Raw genomic sequence first — 15,425 nt, forward strand, 5'->3', positions numbered from 1 at the left:
GTCCCTGGTAGAGGGTGCATAAGAGACAAACACACATTGGTGTTTCTCTCCCTCCTTTCCCTTCTTTCTAAAAATAAATAAATAAAATCTTTATTAAAAAAAAAAGAATGAACCCTAACTCTGGCCAGGTGACTCAGTTGGTTGGAACATTGTCCTCACACACTAACGTTGGAGGTTCAATCCCTAGTCAGGGCACATACAAGAATCAACCAACAAACACATGTAATAAGTGGGGCAACAATTCAATGTTCCTCTCACCCTTCCATCTCTCACTTAAGTCAATAAATAAAAATTTAAAAAAAGGAATTAACTCTATGGCACACTACAGATTTGGAGTGATTATGATGTGTCAATGTGGGATCATCCTTGGTACAAAGTGTACCAATGTGGTGAGTGGTATTAATAATGGAAGAGGTTACCCATGTTTGGGGGCAAGGAATATGAGAAATTTCTATAGCCTTCTCTCAGTTTTACTGTAAACCAAATACTAAAAATATTAATAAAAATATTTTGACCTTAAAAAAAAATCAGCTTTCAAATTTTTTTCCAAAATATAAATTTCACTATCCTGGGTTTTTTAAAGAAAAAGAAAAGAAACTAAGGAAAGATCCCACATCAGTGGTAATATGAACTGGCCTTCAGCCAGCATTTCCTTTCATTCTTGACATCATGAAAAGATCAACCTGTCAACTTGTCAGGCACCCTACAGAAGGTATATATATCATCAGTCTTATGGCAATGAGTCTGTGCTCATTTGTGAGATTTTCCTTATTTTGCGGGAATTTAAATTCCTAACTAAAATAGTGACATTGATAATGTTTTTGATAGCCTTCAGTGGTTTTCAACAGATGTGCCTATTAACACACACTAAAAAAATTTACTGACTACCTAGTGCATACAAAACACTGTGTTGAAAAATGACAATAGGGCAGTGAACAAGATAACTTTATTCATGAAGCTCACCTCAATCAGAAGTTGAAAAACAAAGAAGAAGACAAATAAGATAATGAGACTATATAAATTCTAAAGGAAATGAACAAGGGGGTGTGACAGAATAACTGGGAAGGGTCCTTCCATGATGCTGGTTTGCAGTTTTGTTCTCAGTTTGTTCCCAAAGACAAGCTGGCTAGGCAGCCAGGATGGGGACCAGAGGAGGATCAAGAAGTAGAGGAAAAACAGACCACTCCTGGTGAAGATGATCAGAAAAGTGGCAAGGAGAATCCCTAGTTTCATCACTGAAACTGGCTTAGAAAAAAGTTAGTGACTTGACCAAGGTCTCAAGATGGAATAGAAAGAATAGCTATGATTTCAGAAGACAGGTTGCCTTTGGGGTGAAGGAAAGACCATAAGTCCAGCCAGAGAATAAAGCTGAACTCAGAAGAGGTGCCCTGATTATGGGACTACCACCCTGCAAACAATGATATAACTATCTGTATGGGTGAATAATAAGCATAATCAGACTGTGATATGCTAGAGAAAAGGAACTCTTATAGAAAAGGTTTGGTTTGGTTGTTGTGTGTCTGCACAGTGGGGAACGAGAGTAGGGAAACACATTAAGAAACCACTTGGTGAAAAATTTTAAAAACTGACCCTAGGAGGTAATAGCAAGAAAGAAGAAAGACAGTGTAAAAGCAACTTGGATATGTCTGAGTACAGATGTAGCAATAGTACCAGAAATATACCTGCAGAACCCAACATAACTCCAATCCTACAATACTGAATAAACCCTGCATGTTTTCACAAACAAGTTGGAATTTTTCAACAAACCGCCATGGGCCAGTGTTCTTTGTACTGAATACTACCATGCCTAAGAGAATATTACCCGTGCTTGGTGAATATGATTTCATAGTATCATTTTATTATATCATTTAGCATTACAATTCCCACATTATTCTATTAAAACATAACGTAAACCACATTATTCTATTCAAATGGTACACAATTTCCAAGAGGAAACTGGGGTTTTCTTGTTTTAAGTCCAGGTCCTGTATAGGCCTCAACAATTGAGAATTTGAAAATTAGTTTAAAGAAACAAAAGGACTCATACCAGGTTTAGTATGTTGAGTAGTCCCACTGCTATTTTTAGAGCGAACAACACTTCTCAACTTTTTCTAAATGATACTAACCAAGCCTATCTAAAAACAAGACCTATTATACAACACAGACAGCTAGACTCTATTACAATGGCTTATCAACAAGTGTTTTGACTTGTGGATTTTACTTATATGTTTATTTTGCATGCATCTTTATGTATATACATTTAAAATATATTTGTATTTATTGTTCCTAAGTATTTGTTTACATTCCATTCACTGATATTTTTACATATGGCACTATTATATCATACTAGCAGCCTTAAAAATATGCCTTAGATTTTACCAGCATTTCATATTCACTGGATAATTTGGGGTTCAGAACTACCTTATCAAATATGTAAGTAAAATATTTCCCCCTCTGTACAATGGTGAAATTGGAGCTCTGAAAGGTTAGGTAACCTGACTAGTTCAAGATCACAAAGTAATTGTCAAGGACAGGGTCATGACCTGGTCTTCAGCCTCTCCGTTCAGCTTCCCCCAGGACACTACCAATTTAATACTTGAATATTCATATGTCTCTCTTCAACAAAGCTGTGTTGAAGTGTCTTTCTTCGCCACTGCGGCTCTGCCAAAATCCCGAGTGTCGAAGCCGAAACACTACTACTTTTCAGGAGCACACATTTCAGTCAGGACCCCATTCAATTCTGGGTTTGCTCCACTGCACAAAACTTATTAAAATACACTACAGCCTTAAAGTATAACCCTTAACGACACTGTCTTTTTCAGTGGGAAGTTCAATGAATGCAAAGGTGACTCATACAGTTAACTTATGGTTTTCTAAATTAGTAACTTAGGATGCCAAAGGAAAATAGTGAATTACACAGACCTCTCTCCATCATCACCCCCGAAGTTGCTTAAGTGTCAAAGCGAGATAGTTAAACACGAGGACGGATGTGGGGCTGGAGCCAGTATTACTCCTCCCTGCGACTGCCGCCATCCTCAGGCAACCCACTCTTCAAAGCCCAAAGGGTCTACTCCGACCCCAATCCCGCCGCAACCAGAGTGACTACCGGCCGCGAAGCCCCCGGTGACCCAACACAGGAGCTCTGCCCGGAGCTGCGGCAGTGGTAACTCGCTGGGCTAGGGCCGAACCCTTCCCGAGGCGTCCCCACCTGTCCCGGTAGCCTGCACACCTGGGAGCCCCTGCCCCAGCAGAATACGCGTGGCAGAACCGATCCCTAAACGCAGGTCCCCAGGGCGGCCCGGCGACCCCGGGCAAGTCCGCTTCCGCTTCCACCCCACACGGCCGCGACCGACCGCTACTGACCGCGCCCGCGCCCGCCCCCGCAAGAGCCCCCAGTCCCGCAAGGCCCAGGATCGCGGGCGACGGGAGGGAGGGCCGGCGCAGCGAAACTGGGGGAGGAGGAAGAGCAGCAGGCGCGCCAGCCCGGGGAAGAGGAGAAGCGCGTCCTGACCCGCCGCAAGGGCTGGCAAAGAGGAAAGAGGAGAGGGTCCGCCGCCGCTGGCTTGGGCCCCGCGGAGGAGCGGGCATCTACCTGCGAGCAGAAGTACGAGCCCTGGATGCCAAGCTTGATGCAGGTGGGACACTGGAGCTTGGCCTCGCTGCTACAGCCGTCCGTCTCGCACACCCGGGTCTCCACAGCCGCCATGCTGCCTGGCTGCTGGAAGAGCGCCTCACCGAGGAAAAGGAGGAGGAAGGAGGGAGGAACGGCTGGGTGGAGGGAGGGCCAAGGAGGAGAGAGAGGCTGAGCCAGAGGCGGAGCTGGGCCCGCCAGGCCTTCGGACGGAAGGAAGACGAGCGCAGGGTCGCCCCAGACTACGCGGCCCACCCCTTCCCTGCGCGTAGCTGGCGTCCGGCCCACTGCCTTCGCTCCGCCCCCACGGCCGCCGGCGCGCACGTGGGAGACGCCTGAGACCCTGGCTGAAACCTCCCCTGGCAAGCGGGTAACCTCTGTCTCCGTCTTCTGAGAGCGCGTCCGCTTAGGGTCTAGCCGTGGAGGCCAGGTGAGGCCCGCGAGAATAGGTCCACGTGCCTTGCGCTCTCTACTTGGCCAGACACAGTCCCAGTCGTCCCTCACGGACTGAATCTCAAGGTCCTGAATGTCCCCCATGCTCCCAGGCGTTTGGAAAATGCGGTCCACTCCTAAGCGATAGCCCATCTGGCAGCTCCTTAGAAAAGGAAAAGAATCCCCTTCCTTAAAGTTCTATTTCTCACTGACTTCTCTGAGGTCGAAAGACCACCGCTCATTCACAATCAATCAATCAATCAATAATTAATTAATTAATTAAGCAAGACAGTTGTCTATGAGGAGGTGGGCTGGGATTTGCATCCGCCTTCCTTCGCGCCGGATATTTTTTCCAACCTAACTCCCTCCATTCGCAATCTACAATGCTAGTACTAGTTAAGATAGCGGCTACTAAATATTAAGTACAAAGTTTAGTTATATTTTATATATAATGTTTTTGTATTATCCCGGGTAATTTAAGACGTAAATAGGGGAGAATTGTATTAATCATGAAATAGAGTTGCAAGGAGGGTTAGAGGTCATCTGATGCGAATCTGTTGCCTAAATCCTTTCCACTGTACCCCAGATCTACCATTTACTACTGACTTGTGCTGGAATACCTCTTGTTACTAGGGAAGAGAGAGGAACTAAAATTTATTGGTCAACTAAGTACTGTGAACTCTGTGTTATCTAACCCATTTTTAAAAAATTCATATTAACAGCTCACTTTTATTTTAAATAACTGTTCCCCAATGTAAGCAATACAAATAATGTAATAAAAATTTGAATGATATACACACATAAGCAAAAAGACATCAACCACCAGATATATGTATATATGTATATATGTAATTTACATGTAACTATATGTACACAAAATATTTTTAACAGGAACAAGAAAACATACCATGCAGAGTATTTAGTAAACTACTTTCTTCAATTATTATTGTGAACTTCTTGTCATTAAATATACTTTCACCACATGATTTTGCTGTGGGCATAACATTCTATTACAATAATAATTTACTGAACCAAACTCACTATAAGCATTTAGGTTATATATTACAAAGAAAGCGTCAGTGAATACCCTTTTAGCTAGAACTTTGCATACATTCTTATTTATTTATTTACTTATTTATTTCAAAACCAGACTATTTATTGTGTGATTGACCATTGAAATCCATAAAATGAACTGGATGCTGCAACAGCTGCCCTCTCGGGTTTAGGTATTGGTCCTTCACAGAATCCGTGCATCATGGTATACAGCAGTCCCAGTGATGTTTTGCTGATGTTTTGTCATTTAGCCTTGGGTCTCCCCCAATTACGCTTCTAATTGCAGTTGGCCAGGTAGCCAGCTGCACTTTCTGCAGGTGGACTTCTGAAGGTGGTAGGCCCTGGAGCAACAGCATCGGAGCTCAGAGTGTCTGCTCAGCACATACATCGTGATGCACTTGTCAAAAGATGTTCCATTGTCATCTGGCTTCTGTGACCAAGACCAAAGAAAGCTGCATACATCCTGATTTACTTAGGATATATTCTTGAGAGTGAAATTAATGCATCAAAGGGCTGTCACTGTTTGTTTCTTATACAGGTTGTCAAAGTTTTCTTCAGATAGAGTGTACAGTTACACTCTGGTCGGAACTGCACTAGAGATCTTATTTCCTGAGACTACTAGTGCCAGTTACTATTTATTTTTAATGCTTGTGATTCTGATTAATGAAAATGGTGTTTTGTTTTTTATTAAATTATAACAAGATGACATTTTTCTCTTATTAACATTTGTATTTTAAAATCCTTACCTGAGGACATTTTTTTTCATTGCTCTTAGAGAGGAAGGGAGAGAGAGAAGCCTTGCATACACACCTGACCAAGATACAACCTAGGTATGTGCCTTGACTGAGAATTGAACCCACAACCATTTGGTTATGTGGCGGTGATCCAACCAATTGAGCAACACCGGCTCAAATATATCATTGAGCCAATGCTATATTTCTTCTTTTATGTGTTTGCTTTTATTTGTTAAAAGTTTTTTTGCAGAAAAATACTACAAATTTTTTAAAAGCCAAGACAAATTGGCCACAGTTCCATCAACTGAATACATCAGTATTTCATTCATCCTTGTTACCTTTAGTTCTTGACCACAGGCATATTCAGTGTTTACATTTTTGCAGTTATTGACCAAAATTTTTATTGTATATATTCACATAACATTATACTGTAGATTATTCTTACATTTAGAAGTAATAAATCCTATTTCTTTTCTATATGCTAGTTCTTTATATATTTGAAATTAACTATCATACTTTATGGTGTGTCAGTTCTTACAACATCTGCTTGTATTATATAGCATGTTTTGTGATTTTTAAAATTTTTATTGACTTTTAGAGAGAAAGGAAATAAAAACATCGATTTGAGAGAAATATTGATTGCCTTTCATATGCACTAAATAGCAAACTAAAGACCAAACTAAAGACCTCTCAACTAAAGACCAAACCCACAATCTAGGTATGTGCCCTGACAGGGAATCAAACGCGTGACCTTTTGTTGTACTGGATGACATTCCAATCAACTGAGCCACACCAGCCAGGGTTATCTAGCACATTTAGATCCCTTGAAATCCATCTCCACTTACCCTGAAGGAATTACAGTTTGTTGACCCCTGATGGGTTGTGTTCAGTATTGTGCTAATAAAATAGAGGAATAAGAATTTCTGAAAACTCTGGACAAGAAGACCCTAAGGGTTCTTCTTGGGCACAAGGAGACTGGAGATGGTCTTGCCCCTACTGGCAATCTGCCTCTTGGGGCTGCTCTTCCTCACATCTTTAGGAAAGTGGTGCTCTGGGGCAGTTAAGAGGACAGATGTTGCGTGAAAATAGGAAAACCTCTCTGCTTTCAACCCTGCTCCCTTAGTCATGTGTCCACGGGCAAATTGTTTAGCCTCATTTTCCATTTAACTTCATTTTCCTCTGTATCTGAAAAATACAGATTAGAGTACCTACCTCATAGAGTTTTCTTGTACTTAAATTGGATAGAATTTGTGTAGTGCTTAAGAGCCCAGTGAGTGATATTATTAGTTAGCTTTGCCAGCAGCTCCTCCTTCCTTGGTCCTCTTCACTCCCACAGGACAAACTGCTGAGTAAGATAAACTTCCTAAGACCACCTTTTTGGCTGTTATGATAATCATCCACATTCTTTGTTTATAAAAAAGTGACAAAGCATAAGGGATTTTATAAGTTATGTAATAGTCCCTGTTTTATTCTCCTGAGACTTTAAGTCAAAGTCCCCTTTGGACATCTAGTCACTATTTTCATTCCTGTGGGCAAAGTTCAGCCAACCCACTCCTAGGAGGAAGAATGGACTTCAGTGTCTCAGATGAGAATTTGGAATTTCTAAAGAGTCCTTTGACCTGAAGACACTTGTTTCCCTGGGAAGACTTTTTCCATAGGGAAAAGCACTTTGGAGATAGTGAGCACAAACCCAAAGCTATCTATCCAACCACCTACTATACTGCTAGTACCCATTGACTAGTTCAAATTCAACATGACCAAAAAGAAACAATTATCTTGTATTCATTCACTTTTGCCTCGCCCTTTAAATCTGCTTTTTCTCCTGAATTTCCTGTCTTTCTTAGTGATACCTTCTGTCTACTCTTGTTTCCCTAGTTCAAAATTAGGCTACTACCTCTTCCTTCTTGCCCCCCAGCAAATTAATTGGTCCTATAGATCTGATCTTCTAAATATTTTTTGTGTGCTCTCTCTTTTTATATGGCTGCAGCTTTAGTTTAGGCCATTTTAAGCCTCGCTTAGACGATTACTGTAGCCACTTAACTGCTTCTAATCCATTGAATCCACCCTGACATCAAGCTGATTTCCTAAGAGACAAATCTGCTCATGCCTTGCCCTGCTTAAAACCCTTCACTAATGCTGCAGAGATGGAGCCAGGAACAAAGAGGTGGCCAGAGACTATGCACTTGGAAACAAGCAAACAATCAGGCTTAAGTTATTAGTCAGGGTTAAGAGGATCTGTGAGATACAGGGCCAAAACTAAAGAATAAGTTAAAAAGATCACAGGCATGGTACATACAGGGGAAATGAGCAAGTAAGTACCTATATTAAGGATAATGAAAACCAAGTTTTTCTCTTTCTGAGAAGGAAGTTACAAGTATGGAAAGGATGAAGGCTGGAATTAATTATGTAGAATTGTACTGGAATTTGAAGTATTGATGTGAACTCAAGGTTTAGATAGATAAATAGGTAATATAGATATGTGTGTGTGTGTGTGTGTGTGTGTATAAAGCTCTGACTTCTAAGAGGGCCTAATGGCAGTGAGCACACCTAATCTCCAGATCTTGGTTTCTAAATACCGTTCTCTACTAAAAGGAATCAGAGCTCTTTGGAGGATTAGCTCATTTCACTGCCAGAGAAGGAAAAGTGCAAGATACATCTGGAGAATTTCACTGTACCAGAGCATAAGGTACAGCTCAAAAATGATGGAGACCATAGAAAGGACACAGTAGAATGAGAGTTGCAAGATGGTGGCAGAGTAGGAGAACATTTTGTGCACCTCGTCCCAGAACCACACTGGAAATAATATGTCCCTTACAGCAAGGGAAATAAAGGAAAGAATAAACAAATGGGATCTCAGCAAAATAAAAAGCTTCTGCACAGCTAAAGAAAACAGTATTAAAATAAAAAGAGAACCAACCATACAGGAATATATATTTGCCAGTGATACCTCAGACAAGGGTTTAATCTCCAAAATATATATATGAAGAATTCACATGACTTCACTCTAAGACAAGCAACCCAGTTAAAAAATGGGCAAAGGACTTGAACACACACTTTTCCAAGGAGGACATACAGAGGATCCAGAGACACAAAAAAAGATGCTCAGTATCACTAGCTATCAGAGAAATGCGAATGAGATACCATCACACTGATCAGAATGGCCATCATAAACAAAGCAACAAACAACAAGTGTTGGAGAGGTTGTGGAGAAAAGGGGACCTATTGCACTGGTGGTGGGATTGCAGACTGGTACATCCACTATGGAAAACAGTATGGAATTTTCTCAGAAAACTAAAAATTGTTCTGCCTTTTGACCCAGCAATTCCATTGCTAGGATTATATCCTAAGAATGCTGAAATACCAATCCAAAAGAACCTATGCACCCCAATGTTCATAGCAGCACAATTTACAATAGCCAAGTAGTGGAAGCAATCTAGGTGCCCATCAGTAAATGAATTGGTCAAAAAATTATGGTACATTTACACAGTGGAATTCTATGCAGCAGAAAGAAAGAAGGAGCTCCTACCCTTTGCAACATCATGGATGGAACTGGAAAGCATTATGCTGAGTGAAATAAGCCAGGCAGTGAAAGACAAATACCATATGATATCACCTTTAACAGGAAGCTAAACAACAAAACAAACAAGCAGGCAAAATAAAAACAAAGACACTGAAATAGAGAACAGGGGGACAGTGACCAGAGGGTAGGGGGGAGGGAATTTCAGGGGAAAAGGGGAAGGGTTTGCAGGAACAATTATAAAGGACACATGGAAAATAACAAGGTGGTGGGTGGAAACAGGACAGAGGTGGGGAGGGTTGGGGAGGACTGGGATGGGGGTAAAAGGCAGAAAACTGTACTTGAACAATTAAAGTAATAAAAAAACTGGAAATAAAACTAAAGAGGAGAACAATCACCCCAAATAAACTGAGGACTACCTGAAAAAGAAACTTAATCAAGGATGAGCAGAGACCAGTGGGAAGGGCAAGGATCTGAAATGGGCCAGCCCCATTCATACAGGCAGTGGGCTGAGGCTGCAGCACGGCTGTGGGAGCTTACTCCTGACAGAAGAGAAGCCAGGTGCACAGACAGGACTCTCAAGCATACAGGGCCAGTTCTGGGATCAGCTGACCACATCGAATCCATCAGTGAAAGGCCCAGCGTTTTTTTTCTTCTTTTAAAATTTAATTATTGTTCAAGTACAGTTTTCTGTCTTTACTCCCATCCCAGCCCCCGCCCTCCGTGTTCCCCACTTCCCTCCCATTTCCACCCCCCTTAATTGTTGTCCATGTGTCCTTTATACTAGTTCCTGTAAATCTTTCCCCTTTTCCCCCTGAAATTCCCTCCCGTCTCCCCTCTGGTCACTGTCCCCCCTGTTCTCTATTTCAGTGTCTTTGTTTTTATTTTGCCTGCTTGTTTGTTTTGTTGTTTAGCTTCCTGTTAAAGGTGAGATCATATGGTATTTGTCTTTCAACACCTGGGTTATTTCACTCAGCATAATGCTTTCCAGTTCCATCCATGGTGTTGCAAAGGGTAGGAGCTCCTTCTTTCTTTCTGCTGCATAGAATTCCATTGTGTATATGTACCATAATTTTTTGATCCATTCATTTACTGATGGGCACCTAGGTTGCTTCCAACTCTTGGCTATTATAAATTGTGCTGCTATGCACATTGGGGTACACAGGTTCTTTTGGATTGGTGTTTTAGGGTTCTTAGGATATAATCCCAGCAGTGGAATAGGGTTTTTTTGTCTGCTGGAGCAGGACTGAACTTCTGAAGAGAAAGCCACTACTTATTTTCTTGTTTTCTTAAAGGGACCAAAGAACAGGTCTCGTGTTTGCAGCCACTCACCTTAGGCTCCAGAGAAGGGAAGGCAGCATGGACTGGAGTTGCACAGGAGAGTATGGATTGGAAGGCGCTGGGGCAAGATGTGGGGGAGTGGCTGTAGGGATTCCTGAGCTGGGATACCTGGACACTGCAACAACCATCTTCCTTGAGAAGAGCAAACCCCTCGCAGGGGAAAAGCAATTACTTTACCCTGTGGGATACTGCTCACCCCACCTCTGAAATCTCACCTGTCCCACCCTACATTTTTTTGTCTTTGTTTTGTTTGTTGGGTTTTTTTCTTCTTTCTGTTCTCCCATCCTGCATCTTAATTTACCCTGCTGAGGAGACAGCAATACATGCAGACACAGGGGGTGTCAGAGACTGGCTGCACCGTGTAGTCATTCCATACACTTTCCCAGGAACCACTTGAGGGAGGTGCTTTCCCCTCAAGAGAAAGCTGAAGAAACACCCTTCTGGTTTCCCACAGACCCCAAATCTAGGCTCTGGAGGCCCTACCCACTAGTCTACTAGGGGCCCTGCCCTGTCAAATTCAAGGAAATAATCTAAGACAGATTCAGACTAGTAGCTCAAGGGCAGGGGAGTGCACCCACCATCTTCCCTGAGGTCTTAAAGGCACTTCCCATTGGAGATCCAGGAGTCCTATCTCCCAGGTTCCACCAGAATCCCTCTTAGAAACAGTTAGGTCTGCAACTAATCTAAGACTCACAGCAGGCCAGCAGGCAGAGACAGGGAGTGGTGGATTCTGCAGTGCCTTGGGATGTTTGCTGACCCACCCCTGGACACAGTGCAGTTAAAAGCCAGCTTTGCAGAGCAGCTTGGTCCATCCTGGGCGCAGCCAAGGCCAGAGGAATCAGCCACAAACTGTGGATCACTTGTAGCTTCAAACAGGCTGCTGAGGGCTACATGTGGATAGCACCTGACATTGTCTTACACTAGCCTCAGACAGTATCAGAGCCATATCCAAAGGGAAAACTCAGATGGTAAACACTAAACTCTGCTGAGAGGAATTCTACTTCATTCTTTTGTTTTTTCTTTTTCACAGACTTTTTATTAATTTATTTTTGATGCTCTGCTTTTTCTTTCACATTCCTTATTTTACTCTTTGATTACTCCATTGTTCCCTTCTTCTTTTCTCATTTTTGTTATTTTTTCTTTCTTTGTCTGTTTTTCTCATTTTCCTCTTTCTACTCATTATTCATATTAATTCTCTCTTTCCTCCTCTCATAACTTTTTCCCTTTGGTTTTTTTATATTCTTTTTCCTTTTCTTTCTTTTCTCCCCCCCCCACCCCCATCTCTACTATGCCATTTTTCTTTACACTTTTATTATTCTTTTTCTTTGGTCATTGATTTTGCTGTTGTTGTTGGGAGGTTTTTTGCTTGTCTTGGTTTGCTTTTTGTGTTGTTTTGCTTTGTTCTGTCAGCACCTGTACAACAGCACACAAGACGTGGTGGGGGGTTGAGCCACTTAGTCAACTAGCTAGAGGAGAGATCCCACTGACAGAAAAACAGGCCAACAGCTATCAGGACCCAAATATAACAGAGTTGTATAACCCACACAAAAATACAAAGGACATTCCTAGAGCACCTAGCTCAGGAGATCAAGGAGACTGCACCAGTGGGTTCCACAGGACTCCTATCACATAAGGCAACCCCACAAAGACAGGAGTCAAAGTAAATTTATCTCACATATAGAAAGAAACAAAAAGAGTCAGCTAAAATGGGAAGACAAAAGAAAGGAAGAATCCCCAGAAAAAGAGCTAAATAAAATTGACACAAGCAATATCAGACATAGAGTTCAAAGTAATAGTTATGAGGATGCTCAAGGAACTTAATGAGGACTACATCAGCATGAAAAAGGATATAGAGATGTGAATAAGAACCAGGTGGAAATAAAGAATGCAATATCTGAAATGAATAATATAATAGAATTAAAAGCATGCTAGATGAAGCAGAAGATTGAATCAGTGATTTAGAAGTCAAGGTAAGAAAAAAACACACAGAGCAACAACATGAAAAAAGACTGAAAAAGAATGAGGATAGTTTAAGGGAGCTTTGGGACAACATGAAACATAACAATATTACATCATAGGGATACCAGAAGGAAAAGAAAGGGAGCAAGGAATAGAAAACCTGTTCAAAAGAAATAAGGAGAGAAAACTTCCCTAACCAGGTAAAGGAAAAAGTCACATAAGTTCAGGAGGCACAGAGAGTCACAATCAAGAAGAACTCAAAGAGACCCATACCAAGACACATTACAATTAGGGTGGGATGGGATGGGAGTAATAGACAGAAAACTGTACTTGAAAAATAATTAAATAAAAAAATTGGAAAAAAAAGACACATTACAATTAAAATGGCAAAGTTCAAAGACAGAGACAGAATCTTAAAGGCAGCAAGACAGAAACAGTTATATACCTACAAGGGAACTACAATAAGGCTGTCAGCAGATTTCTCAACAGAAACTATAGGCCAGAGGGATTGGTATAAAGTATTTCAAGCAATGTAAAGCGAGGACCTGCAAATAAGACTACTCTATCCAATATGGCTTTCATTTAAAATGGAAGGTGAAATAAACAGCTTCCCATACCATAAAAATAAGGTTAAAGGAGTACATTTTCATGAAACCAGCACTGCAAGAGATGCTAAAGGGAATGCTTTAACAGAATAAATAGGGACATAAAAGAACACAGGTACAAAGGAAAAAATGGCAATGAATAGAACCTATCAATAATAACCTTCACTGTATATGGATTAAATACTCCAATCAAAAGACATAGAGTAACTAAGTGGATAAGAACACATAACTGTATATATGTTACCTATAATAGACCCACCTCAGAACAAAACACTTAACGCAGGTTGAAAGTGAAGGGCTGGGAAAAAAATAGTCCATACAAATGGAGAAGAAAAAAAGCTGGGGTAGAAATACTTCTATCTGACAAAATAGACTTCAAAAAGGGCCATAAAAAGGACAAATAAGGTCACTACATGGTATTAAGGGATCGATCTAACTAGGATAGTACTCTTGTAAACATATCTGCACCCAATATAGGAGTACCTTAACATATAAAGAAAATCTGAGAGGAATTTAATTGGAAGAAATTAATGGCAATACAGTCATTATAGTGGATTTTAACACTGTTGCCAATGCATAGATCTTCCACAAAAAAATCAACAAGGAAACAGCTACCTGTAAAGACATACTAAATTAAATGGATTTAATGGACATTTGCAGGATATTTCATCCCAAAACAACAGAATACACATTCTTCTCAAGGGCATATGGATCATTCTCAAATATAGACCACATGGTAGGACATTTGTTAAGACTAAATAAGCCTTGGGGGTGGGGCTGTAGGGAAAAGGGTCAAAACCCTTGAGAAGTCACACTGTATCTAGCCTTTGAGGCTGTCTTCACTCTGTCAGTCAGCTTGAGTGCTCTGTGGAGAAACTTGATTTCAAAATATAAAGTATCCGGACTTCCGCCAAGATGGAGGCATAGGTGGAAAAACTGCCTTCTCCCACAACCAAGTTTGAATACAACAAAGGTTTAGTAAACAAAGACACAGCCAAAGAACAGAAAATTGAACTATAAAGAAGTCTGACAACAACGAACCATTCAACCAGACCAGTAAGAGGTGTGGAGCCAGCAGCGGAACGGGGACAGGCAAGAAAGATCCCCTGACCCCGGGCACCCAGGCAGCCCCGCGTCGGGCTGACCCAATGAGGGCGCAGGGCGGCAGGCTGGTTGTGGTCACACATTTGCAGGCAGATAAGCCAGCAGAGGAGTGAGCAGTGAAACAAACCACGCAGGCCCCAGCGGTGAATCCTGTGAGGGCACAAGGCGGTGGGCTGACCGCGGTTGCACATTCTGAAATGTGCAGTGGGATGGACTGCGTGGGCCCCAGCAGTGGGAAGCAGCAGAGGGGACCGCCATTACTTTCCTCTGACCCTGCCCCCACATAGAGCGTCACAACCCAATGACTGAGTTGCCCCGCCCTGGGAAACACCTAGGGCTCTGCCCCTCAATTGTAACAGGCACAAACAGACCACAACATGGCTCAAGAAGAACTCAAAGCCCCAGAGCCAATCTTTTTAAGTGACCAAGAGATAGCCAACCTATCAGATGCACAGTTCAAACACTGGTGATCAGGATGCTCACAGAACTGGCTGATTTTAGCCACAAATTAGAGGAACATATGAAGGCTAAACTAATTGAAATGAAGGGAAATGCACAGGAAACCAATAGTGATGGAAAGGAAACTGGGACTCAAATCAATGGAGTGGACCAGAAGGAAGAAAGAAACAACCAAACACAAAAGAATGAAGAAACAAGAATTCAAAAAAGTGAGGAGAGGCTTAGGAACCTCCAGGACATCTTTAAACATTCCAACATCCGAATTATAGGGGTACCAGAAGGGGGAAAGAAACAGCCACAAGTGGAAAACTTATTTGAACAAATAATAAAGGAGAACTTCCCCAGTCTGGCAAAGGAAATAGACTTCCAGGAAGTCCAGGAAGCCTAGAGAGTCCCAAAGAAGTTGTACCCAAGAAGGAACATACCAAGGCACATCATAATTACACTACCCAAGACTAAAATTAAGGAGAGAATTCTTGTAGCAGCAAGAGATAAGGGGACAGTCACCTTCAAAGGAGTTCCCACCAGACTGTCAGCTGATTTCTCAAAAGAGACCTTCCAGGCAAGAAGGGGCTGGAAAGAAGTATTCC

General features: G+C 41.8%; 1 protein-coding gene across 1 annotated transcript in view; it reads right to left on the bottom strand.

Moving 5' to 3' along the window:
* METAP1 (methionyl aminopeptidase 1) overlaps positions 1-3,876 on the bottom strand; it is an 81,180-nt gene extending 77,304 nt beyond the window's left edge. The window contains exon 1 of the mRNA XM_037039124.1: positions 3,593-3,876. Within this exon, the coding sequence (XP_036895019.1) occupies positions 3,593-3,706 (114 nt within the window). The 5' untranslated portion in view covers positions 3,707-3,876. The remainder of the gene's footprint in view (positions 1-3,592) is intronic.
* Between the last annotated feature and the right edge of the window lie 11,549 nt (positions 3,877-15,425).

Source organism: Sturnira hondurensis, unplaced genomic scaffold, assembly GCF_014824575.4.
Source record: "Sturnira hondurensis isolate 20B ecotype Veracruz unplaced genomic scaffold, ASM1482457v3 Scaffold0025168, whole genome shotgun sequence".
NCBI classification, from domain to species: Eukaryota; Metazoa; Chordata; class Mammalia; order Chiroptera; family Phyllostomidae; genus Sturnira; species Sturnira hondurensis.